At 38.8% G+C, this 12,077-nt stretch overlaps 1 protein-coding gene across 1 annotated transcript in view; it reads left to right on the forward strand.

Moving 5' to 3' along the window:
- The window catches only part of DAW1 (dynein assembly factor with WD repeats 1), a 34,732-nt gene that overhangs the window by 17,902 nt on the left and 4,753 nt on the right, over positions 1-12,077 (forward strand). Inside the window, exons 3-6 of the mRNA XM_025403966.1 lie at positions 1,842-1,986; positions 3,266-3,324; positions 5,787-5,909; positions 11,504-11,585. Of these exons, the coding sequence (XP_025259751.1) occupies positions 1,842-1,986; positions 3,266-3,324; positions 5,787-5,909; positions 11,504-11,585 (409 nt within the window). The remainder of the gene's footprint in view (positions 1-1,841; positions 1,987-3,265; positions 3,325-5,786; positions 5,910-11,503; positions 11,586-12,077) is intronic.

The raw sequence follows: 12,077 nt of genomic DNA on the forward strand, positions 1-12,077 counted from the left end.
TTTGACGATGGAATATCTCAGGGTTTATCCAAGTCATTATTATGGATGGTCCCTGGTTCATTTTTGTTCAAAATATTCACTCTTACGCTAATAGATTATGTTTCTTGAGAGCTGGGACCATATCTTTTACACACCCAGTGCTAAACCAATAGTACCAACTCAATAAATGTCAACTGAATGAGCAGGTTCCTAGCTCAGTGCCTTGCACAAAACTGGAGCTTAATGTTTGTTGATGGGATGAAGAGGGGGATATTTATCAGGGGCCACATTCATGGGAAGTGGATACTGAGACAGAGGTGGGTGAGTCAAAGGTTTATTGGGCAGTGACACTTGTGACAGTCCAGGGCATGAAGCAGGATCAGGCAGGAGGAGCCATCTGACCTCAATGAAGGAGACAGGACAACAGAATCTCTGCCAATCTGGAGGAGCTCAGGAGCAAGACTTGCCAGCTAGAGGAATGCCTCACAGGGAGAAAAGGCCAGGCTCTTGCTCTGCCCCTGCTCAGCGGTGGACGGAGAGCCCCAAGAGAAGAGGCAGCCCTGGCCTGGAATGCCAAGGTGCAGCCTGAAAGAGCTGCAGCTAGAAGCTGTCAGGCAACAAAGCTCCAAGCCTGACGCTGGGCCTGAGTTCTTTCTTAAAGGTGGGGGAACCTGCATAGTGCATCTTCTAGACACGTGTGTGACAGGACTTGTAAGATGGCTCTATTTTGGATGCTTCATGGTGTATATACATTGAAACCTTTTTTGAACGAATATTATTCTGCACCAGCAACATTTTCAGAATTTCTGTGAATTATTTGAATACTAGAGGAAATTTGAATCTATCTGTATATTTTTCAGACCAGTTATCTTTCAGGGAAATAATATTTTAGTCCATAATAAATATTAATATTAGTCTTATGATTCTTTAAATTTATGGGTTAGGCATTTTTCTCTTTTCCTAAAAATATTTTAAATCAAATCTTTCTGAACCTCAGTTTCTTCATCTGTAAAATAATTACGATAAAAGCATTACACTAGCAAATTGTTACAGGATTAAATAAGAGAACATGTGTAAAGTGAAAAGTATGATGCTGGGAACATTCAATACATGCTCATTCAAAAGAGACAGGAAAGAAGGAAAAAGAGCTCATGTTCAGAACTAGTACGGACTAGGCCTTCCTAGGTGTCTTCATTCGTTTTGTGCTGCTATAACAAAAAAGACCTGAGACGGGATTATTTATTTCTCACAGTTCTGTCTTGGAAATCCAAGATCAAGGCCCCCCCAGGTTTGGTGTCTGGTGAGGGCAGCACTCTGCTTCCAGGATGGCATCTTAATGCTGTGTCTTCACATGGCAGAGGGCAGAAGGGCAAAAGGGATGAACTCTCTTTGTCAAGCCTTGTTATCAGGGCATCTAATCCCATTCAGGAGGGCTCCACCATTGTGACTTAATTACCTATTCAGGCCCCACCTCTTAATGCTGTGACATTGGTGAACATGTTTCAGCATGAATTTTAGAGGGGACACAAACATTCAAACCACAATACTAGGTGAGAACATTAGACTCTTGGCACAGCCTCCGTGAAACAAGCCTTAGCTTTGGAAAAATGTGTTTTAGAAATTCCAAGCTTCTTGCTTTCCTGCCATCATCTATAAGCTTCTTGCTTTCCTGCCATCATCTATTTACTGACTTATGTGATCCCCCCACACCCCCCCCCCCGATATCTCTTGGGAAAGATAATGATGTTTTTGACATTTTATAAGTGTGCTTTATGAAACAATACAATCAATTCTTCATGTAATAAAGATACATGCAAATTTTGACATAAAATAAAAGAAACTTGTTTTTGGGTGAATTTCAGTACTGATGTCAGTGCTTTAGTAGAAGAAATCCAGAAGGCAGAACCTCTAATCACAGCTTCACGAACAGAGCAAGTCAAACTTTTGATACAGAGGTTACAAGAGAAACTCGGCCAGCACAGCAATCACACATTCTATCTTTTTAAGGTAATGGATTTACAAAAATATCAGATAGAAGAATTTCAGTGAAATGATTGATATTTTATTTTTCTTTCCCTAAAAATATTTTTTCATGAAAAATGCATGTCAGTGATTGACTGTAGTGCCTCACATGTTTGCTAAGATTGTCCCAATAATTATTTGTTAAATGAATGAGTGAAATCCAAAACACTTATTTCTTGAGAGATTAAATAAAGATTTCAGCTCCTCATGTAATGATAAATTTAAAGGGTTATTATTATTAAGATACTTTTAAGTTATGGAATAAGTAAAGCTTTTTTCTAGTTAAAGTAACATTAAGAAGTTGTGTTTTATGACAAATCAACATTTCATATTTTCTGCTTTCATGTGAACTAAACCATATTTCAGTAAATTATTTATTTGTATGACATATAATTTTAATGTGATGTAAATATGCTTTATAAATAGTTTTTTTGATGATTAAATGTAGCAAATATAGTCATTTAGTACTTCAAGAAAAGCTTTTAATTTTCCTTTGTCATTATCTTAGAATTACTTCATATTACACTGCTTTTATCTTTTATGATTTAAATATAATTATGATAATAAAATATAATTATTAGTTATATACTCACCTGATACAAAATATCCAGGCATTTGCTTCTGGAAGAAATTATAGTCGTGTAACATTTCTTTGTCCAGCAGGTGGCACTGTTTAATTTCAAATATGAGCTATATAACAAGCATGTCTCATAATTTATTCTCCAAAGGGAATATTTTTGATAGTGAAAGTACATGCTATTAATGGTTACATTTTGGTAACAGACATAACTTGGACTGTCCCAGCCCAGCCAATCACTCTTAATAGACTGTCCAATCTATGTATATGCATTCAACAAATATTTATGTAACATTCACTGTGTGTTAGATGTTGTAGGGATTGAAAGATAAAGAAGACATATTCTGACTCTAAAGGAGCTCCAGGATTCATAAAGTAATAATACATTGTCAAATCTTTATTGAAACATATTTAGTGTATTGCCTATATACCCAGTCTATACATATGTACAAACCACATGCCATATGTAAAAGAAAATGTTACCAATTAGTGCCATCAATAAGATACCACATAGCACTAATTGGTAACACTTAGTGCTATCAATAAGATGCCACATAGCACTGTCTAAAGGTAAATCTGATGTATAATTAAGACAAAATTGAATGTCTTCATTGGTTTGAAGTTATAACTAACAAATTAAATTTAATTTGGCTTGAGTCTAAAAAATGGTGTTTTCTTTCACTGAAGGTTCTCAAAGCACATATATTGCCACTGACTAATGTTGCACTTAACAAATCCGGCTCATGGTAAGATTCTCTTTTTGTATCTAATTTTTAGCAATGAAACAAATTTCTGTGTTTATCAAAGATTCCAGTTTGCTAAGTACATAATACATTCATTTTTCTGATTTCAGTACCCTCTTGGATATTAAGGAGAAATATAAGCCCTTTCTCCCACTATTCTAATCCGAGTTTTCTGTCATATTCGTGCCACAGTGATTGGGAGGCATACTGGATTCTCAGCCAATGTAGCTTGTGAAGAACTCAACTCAGGAATGAGTCGGGCAGGGTGGCCTCATATCTAACTTGATTGGTTGTGATCAGTCTATTCAGAGCAGGTGTTTTCCATCTAGGTCAGTAATTTGGGGTATGGCGAACAGCAGCTTCAAGTCTCTATTGAGAGCATGGCTGTGATCAGCTTGGGAGCTGACGTGCTTGGTAGCAGAGATGAGGGAGAAGCCTCCTCTTGACCTACAGACATAAAATAAACATAAAATAGACATACAATAAGCAGTTTGCTAGGGCTTCCATAATAAAGTAGCACAAACTGAGTGGCTTACACAACCAAAATTTATTGTGTCACAGTTGTGGAGGTTAGAGGTCAGAGGTCAAGGTGTCATCAGGGTCAGGTCCTTCTGAGGCCATGGGAAAGAAGCTGTTCCACAGTTCCTGTAGCTTCTGGTGGTTTGCCGGCCATCTTTGATGTGGAGAAGCAGCACCCTGAGCTCTGCTCTGATCTTCACATGGTTTTCCTTGTGCGTGTCTGTGTCTATATGGCCCGTTCTTATATGCACGTATTGAATTAGGGCCCACCCTACTGCGGCATGATCTCATCCTAATTTAACTAACTCTTTTTTTTTTTTAGAGGGAGTTTCACTCTTGTTGCTTAGGCTGGAGTGCAATGGCGTGATCTTGGTTCACTGCAACCTCCAGCTGCCAGGTTCAAGCGATTCTCCTGCCTCAGCCTCCTGAGTAGCTGGGATTACAGGAGCCTGCCACCACGCCCAGCTAATTTCTTGTATTTTTAGCAGAGATGGGGTTTCTCCATGTTGGTCAGGCTGGTCTCGAACACCTGACCTCAGGTGATCTGCCCGCCTTGGCCTCCCAAAGCACTGGGATTACAGGCGTGAGCCACTGCGCCCAGCCCTAACTTAACTGTTAATAATTATATCTGTAATGACCTTATTTCCAAATAAATTCATATTCTAAGGTTCTGGGGGATTAGGACTTCAACATATAAATTTAGAGGGCTTATATTTCAACCCATAAAATTTAGAGGGCTTATATTTCTATAGTATATATGTGTATAGTTGCAAATGTGAGTTTGCATCTGTCCAAAGGTAGAGAAAGTCTGTGGGAGAAGATGGTAGAAAGAAAATACCTTGTCTTGTCAACCTGCCTGTTTAGTTGAGTTTTGCTATTAGACTGTTCTTCACCTTTTCTTGTTACCACTTGACCTTCAGACTGGCTTTTCAATGTTGTGGATTGTTTTCTGTGCTAGGGAAATATATTTTTGTTATACTTTTGAAGCAATATTTTGATTTCAGAGATATTTTAAAAAGAAAGTCTCTTTCCTAATTGAATATTGAAGGAATGATTAAGATGCTGCTATTATACATTATACTCGACTCACTATTCCTGTAGGAAAATGTTAAAGGAACCATTCATTTATTAAACAGAATATAGGCCAGGTGTGGTTGTGCACACCTGTAATCCCAGCACTTTGGGAGGCCGAGGCGGGCAGATCACGAGGTCAGGAGTTGGAGACCAGCCTGGCCAACATGGTGAAACCCCATCTCTACTAAAAATAAAAATAAAAATTAGACAGGCGTGGTGGTGTGTCTCTAATTCCAGCTATTCAGGAGGCTGAGGCAGGAGAATTGCTTGAACTCGGGAGGTAGAGGTTGCAGTGAGCTGAGATCGCGCCACTGCACTCCAGCCTGGGCAATAGAGCAAGACTCTGTCTCGGGGGTGGGGTGAGGGTGGGGGTGGAACAACGGGATATATCACAATTTAGATATTGTTCTCAATTTAACTTTTTATTCTGCACACATGATTTCCATTGTAAAAAGCATAATAGGCCAGGCATGGTATGTCACACCTGTAACCCCAGCACTTTGGGAGGCTGAGACAGGCGGGTCACCTGAGGTCAGTAGTTCAAGAGCAGCCTGGCCAACATGGTGAAACCCCCTCTCTACTAAAAACAGACACAAAAATATAGCCAGGCATGGTGGCAGGTACCTGTCATCCCAGCTACTCAGGAGGCTGAGGCAGGAGAATCGCTTGAACCTGGGAGGCAGAGGTTGTAGTGAGCCAAGATCATGCCATTGCACTCCAGCCTGAGTGACAGAGCGAGACTCCCTCTCAAACAAACAAACAAACAAACAAACAGCATAATAAATAGAGTTATTATCCTGCAGGTAAAACATGAAGTGTTTATTAACACTTTGCCATTCTTCCCTGCAACACGTTTATATTCCTTGTGTTAGCTTTATCACAGGAAGCTACGATCGGACGTGCAAGCTCTGGGACACTGCATCTGGAGAGGAACTGAATACCCTGGAGGGCCACAGGAATGTGGTTTATGCCATAGCATTCAACAATCCTTACGGGTGTGTTCATCCTTTCACATATTTGTTCATTAATTCATTTATTCATCCTTCCATCTGCTTGGGGAGAAAGGGAAGCAGACAAGAGGTCTAAATTGACTGAGTGCTTGGTATATGCTTTGGAAGCCTTTTAAAAACCTCCTTCAATGCTTAAAGGGGTCTTTGGGTTACCTATCACTATCCTCATACAGAATACAAGGTTTAAGGCCAGGCGCGGTGGCTCATGCCTGTAATCCCAGTAATTTGGGAGGCCGAGGCGGGAGGTCACTTGAGCTCAGGAGTTTGAGACCAGACTGGCCAACATGGTGAAACCCCATCTCTACTAAAAATTCAAAAATTAGCTGGGCTAATGTATGTACTGTATGGTGGCACATGCCTGTAGTCCCAGCTACTCAGGAGGCTGAGGCAGGAGAATCACTTGAACCCAGGAGGCGGAGGTTGCAGTGAGTTTAGATTGCAACACTGCACTCCAGCCTGGGCAACAGAGTGAGACTCTGACAAAAAAAAAAAAAAAAGAATACAAGGTTCAAGTATGCTTCCAAGGACCGCACGGTAGTAAAGAGGAGAGCTGGAGTTCATGCTCGGCCAAGACTTGACTCTCAACCCTTGGAAGTTCTGTCAGGCACTGCGTATTGATGTTCACAGCCCTGGGCTCGTCCCTCTGGGGGAATGTGACATACACAGACAGCATGGTTTACTTCATTTAGAAGTTAATTTACAGTCTTGCCAGGCAGGAACAAAAGGTGTGTGGCAACATGCCAACATGCTAAATAACAGTACCAAGTACAACAGAAGTATTTTTAAACCAACCTCTAGATAATTGACAGGAGATTACCCAGTGTCCTCTATTCTTCCTCACGACACACTGCTGATTCCCACGGCACCCTGAGCATCTGTAGCAGTGAAGATACCCACTGGAATGGGCATTCTCCTCCCACTGGTTAGGTTCTAAACTGATCAAGAGTTAGTTGTATTTGTCGACCAATGTGCTTATGTTGGTTGTGCTTTCAATTGTAATTGTGTAACATAACATGTAATTTAACTAAATATTACATAAACTAATAAAATATGAGTGGAAAAGAAACCTGGTCTTTTCTAGGGAAGCACAGATAAGGCAAATCTTGGAAAAATTGTTTCACAACTAAATGAAGTTGTGGCTGAGATAAATGTTCAGTTGGAAAGCATACTGTCAAAATCTAGAAAACTTCTGCACTCAGATTGTTCTGCACGTATGTTTAAGTTCTTTAAGTTCTCATTCCACTTGCAAGAAAAGAAAACTAGATATTGTAGAGGTTTGATAACATTTCTGAAAGACAAATGGTGAACTCCACTTCGCTGACACATAATCAAAGAGAGACAGTGCCCTCTTGTGAAAAGATTGGCAGATGAATATATATTTATATCTAGTGGAGTATACATTTTTTAGGCAAGCATGTATGTTTTCATGATTGTACCTGCTAAATGAATTTTTCCATAGATGAAGCTGGTTCTATAAATGTGGCTCATTTACTATAGTGTTATGATGACTAGAACAAAACAGTAAATGATTTAACAATTAAGAGGAGAGGTCACTGTGATTTCTTCTGGTGAGAGTCTTTAGAGATGGTGTGAGCTGAAAGCGGAAGCCAGAAGGACAAAGGTGGTGAGCAGTGGAGAGGACGCACGGAGCAAAGAGACCTCAGCAGCTCAGTGTTTCAAGGAGGGGATTAATCAGGCACACTCAGTGGCCAGTCTCTGCAGCGAGCATTTCATGTTGAGAAATACAAGTGTGTGAGGTCAGAGCATTCAGTGGAGTTTAAACTCTGTCCTGTAGGACTGAGTTGCCATCAAGGGTTTAGGAACAAAAAGTGGAACAATGAAAGTGATGTTTTAAATGGAAGGATAGCTCTGGCAGAGAGAAGAGGTCAGAGGGTTTGGATGTGAGAAGAAACAGGACACAAGGAGGTCATTTAGGATGCAGATGCGACAATACACTCGTGTTAAAGTAATACTGTTATGCCCAGACCGTTTATTCCCCGAAGAAGACCACCAGAGTCCAGAGTCAAAGCTAAGCAGCAAGGATCTTTATTACAGGTTCGAACCTGGAACTCTCCCTCGCTCGTGAAACGAGACGGGCAGGAGAGCTCCCCCACTGAGCTCCGAGCAGTGTTATATAGTCTAAGAAAAGTGGGCATAGAGTTATTATACAAATCAGATATATGATTGGCTAGTGTTTGAACAAGGCGATTTGGCTAACTATGATTGGTTCCCGCCATTTCTGATATTTNTGTGTGTGTGTATATATATATATATATATATATATATAAATAATACTTTTATTTTCACCATAAAAGAAGAAAACATTGCCATTTGTGACAATATGGATGAACCTGGAGGATTTAAGTGAAATAAACCAGACACAAAAGGACAAAATACTGTATGATATACTTTGACGTGGAATCTAAAAAAGTTGAACTCATGCAGATAGACTAGGAGGGTGACTACCAGGGGTCAAGGGGTGGGAAAAATGGGGAGATATTGGTCAAAGGGCACAAACTTAGGTTATGAGAGGAACAGGTTCTGGGGTCTCAAGTATAGCATGGGTGGTGGTGGATGTGCTAATTAACTCAATTTTGATGTCATTACACAATATATTTGTGTATAAAATCATCATGTTGTACAATTTGAATATATATAATTTTTATTTGTCAAAAACAAACATTTTAAAAAAGTACTTACAAGAATTTTTTTTTTAGACAGCAGTTCTTCTCTTTTATTCAATATAATGATTGTATAACTACATTCCCTGTATGCCTCAAAATCTCTTATAAAGGTCAATATTTGCTGGATAGACAAACTTGGAGTTGCAGAACTTAGATATGTGATTTGCTGGCTGAGGGGTTATGAGCAAGGTTTTTATTTTTATTTATTTATTTATTTATTTTTAAATTTGAGTTCTAGAATACATGTGCAGAACGTGCAGGTTTGTTACATGGGTATACATGTGCCATGGTGGTTTGCTGCACCTATCAATCCTAGGTTTTAAGCCCTGCATACATTAGGTATTTGTCCTAATGCTTTCTCTCCCCTTTCTCCTCTTGCCCCTACCCCCAGACAGACCCTGGTGTGTGATGTTCCCCTCCCTGTGTCCATGTGTTCTCATTATTCACCTACCACTTATGAGTGAGAACATGCAGTGTTTGGTTTTCTGTTCCTGCGTTAGTCTGCTGAGAATAATGGCTTCCAGCTTCATCCATGTCTCTGCAAAGGACATGAACTCATTCTTTTTTATGGCTGCAAGGAAAGTTTTGGATACAAAAATTCTGGCAAAAATGGAAACATCTTGTGACTAACATACTTTTAAGCAGTCACATATCCTTTATGTTATAATCAGGTGTAGAATTTTATTGGCGATTTATTCTAATTACACAGTATTTCATTGTCTCCTTCAAAATTACATTTGCATGCTTGCTGTCTTACTCGCTAGGACTTTTCAAAGGTGATCCCTTGCTCATACATATAAGTCTTCCTTATACCCTAGAATGTAAATGTCCTGAGGCTGAAGAATTTTATTTTTTTAAATAACTATTTACTTTTTTTTAATCTTCTCATAGATCCTGGCTTTTAATAACCATATCTTAAGTGTAATTAATCCACCCCTCTCATTTTAAATATCATTATTGATAGAAATAATTTACTCAATCATATGTATCAAAATATCTACTTTGTGCCAGAATTGTTTTAGGAATATGGGATATTTGAGTGAACAAAAGAGATAGGGATCCCTGCCTTCATGGAGTTACATTGTGAAGGGAGAGGCAGACAATATGTAACACCATACTCGTATCTTATATAGAATGCTAGATTACATGGAATATTTGACTGCATGGAATGTTAGAAGTTGGTTCACACTAAGGGGGGATAAAAAAGGTAGAATTAAAGAATCAGGATTCTTCGGGTGAATGAGAATAAAATCAAGCCAATTCTAGTTTTATATTCTCTATAATCTGGTATTTGCTCTGGCCGTGATTCTATTCTTCCCTTGTTTGATAAAACATTGCTTTGAAAATATCTTTTTTTTTTTCCCTTTTGCATGCTTTGTAAACTTCTTCTCATTCTACGAATGAGAAGTCTTTCTAGGAAGTCTTGATGTTTAGAATGATCTTTTTTTATTTATCTCTGGTCTTTGCTCCTAATTCCCTTCTTAAAATTTAGATCTCATCTAATAGTTACCTGTGCAGCAACATCTATCTATGTATCTATCTATCTATCTATCTATCTATCTATCTATCTATCTATCTATCTATCTACTTTTTCTTCTTCATTGGAATTATTCTGAAGGCTGGTTCCAATGACCTTCATTGGAATTATTCTGAAGGCTGAATTATTCTGAAGGCTGCTTTGCTTTCTCATTTGGAGGAGTTTATTTACTTTCAAAAAAACAGATAGTTGTATCCCTATCTGTAAAAAAATTACAGTGTTTCAGGCCATATTATTTCTGAGTTTTCTGAAGTTTAGAAATATAGTTTTATAAAATTTAAGGTGTAGATTTATGCAGGACATTCTCTTTCTTGTTATTGACTCTGAAACCAAATTGGTCACTTCCCTTTGAGGCTTTTGAAATGTCCAACTGAATTTCAAGTTATATGTTTTTAAATTACATTAATTCTAAAATGGCAAGTTTTATCATTTTTGTACTTTCTCATGAAGTTGACATTGTCAGAAAGGCAAGTAAAAAATTTATTACAATATTTTACTTTTCTCTGGATGCAAATCAAGTACCTACAATTTTGTATCCTTGCTATATTTTACTACTATGTAAAGCTATAATTAGAGATTTAAAAAAGCAATCTTCAACTGGCAAGGCAAATTATAACTTTTCTTCTAACAAAAATTTTACTACTCATGTTTTTCTTTTTCAATACTTATTTATTTAACTTATTCATCCTTTACTTATAAGGAAATGTCCATAGTACTTACTCCATCCATTTCTCCATCCATCCATCATCCATCCATCCATCCATCCATCCATCCATCCATCCATCCATCCATCCATCCATCCATCCTACAGCTATTTATTGAATGGCTACTATAGGCTTGGCACTTTTGGCTGCTGGAGGCAGAGCAGGAACAAAGTGTTCGATTAGGTTTTTCTGTGGAAAAGGGTTTTTGAAGCCTGTTTTTTTCCCTGTTGAGTAGCGGCTGATGCTTCCTCTTGGGATGTTCCTTGCGCACCTTGCAGAAACTCAGACTCACACCTAGTGTATCATGCTGGTCTTGCTGCTTATTTCATCACCTGCCTCTTGAAACTTGCTCTAATTCCTCTTTTTCTCTTAAAGGTTTTTCTTTCTGGATTCCTGTTTCTTGCTCTCTTTTCTACCTTGGAATACATTATTTCTTCTAATAAGCTCAGGGCTACAGGGGAGCTCCCTCTCACCCTCTCCTGCAGTGGCACCAGCAGGCATTTAGAGTATTAAGTATCCGGCTCTCACCACTGGCAAGAAGATGAACTTAGCACAGAGCTTGTGTGTCAGGGGGATAGATATTTATACAATGCAGGGTCTTTTATCCAAAGTTCTGTATTTAAGATGAATTTATATATATCCCCACCCCTCTCAAAAAGGAACAGCAAGAATTTTCAGTGCTGCCACAAGAAAATGCATTGCCAAACTGGAAGGCCATGAAGGTGAAATTTCAAAGGTGAGTTGCTTTCTCATTTGGAGGAGTTTATTTACTTTCAAAAAATAAAGAGCAGGGCATGGGTGCAGTGCCTTATACCTATAATCCCAGCACTTTGAGAAGAAGAGGTGAGAAGATTGCTTGAGGCCAGGAGTTCAAGACCAACCTGGGCAACGTAAGGATACCACATCTCTACTAAAAAACAAAAAAAGTCAGCTGCGCATGGTGTCACACACCTGTAGTCCCACCTACTCTGGAGGTTGAGGCAGGAGGATCGCTTGAGCCCAGGAGGTCAAGGCTGTAGTGAGATGTGATTGCACCATTGCATTCCAGCCTGGGTGACAGAGCAAGACCCTATCTCGAATTAAAAAAGCAAAAAGCGCATGCTCATTATGAATAGGTCTACTGGAACTGAAGTACTAAAATTTGTTCAATTGTCTCATTTTTTTTTTCTAGAAATCACTCACCTAAAGACTTTATTTTTAACTGTGCCCTCAAATTTAGCGTAATAAT

The sequence above is a fragment of the Theropithecus gelada genome, chromosome 12 (genome assembly GCF_003255815.1).
Source record: "Theropithecus gelada isolate Dixy chromosome 12, Tgel_1.0, whole genome shotgun sequence".
Taxonomy (NCBI): Eukaryota; Metazoa; Chordata; class Mammalia; order Primates; family Cercopithecidae; genus Theropithecus; species Theropithecus gelada.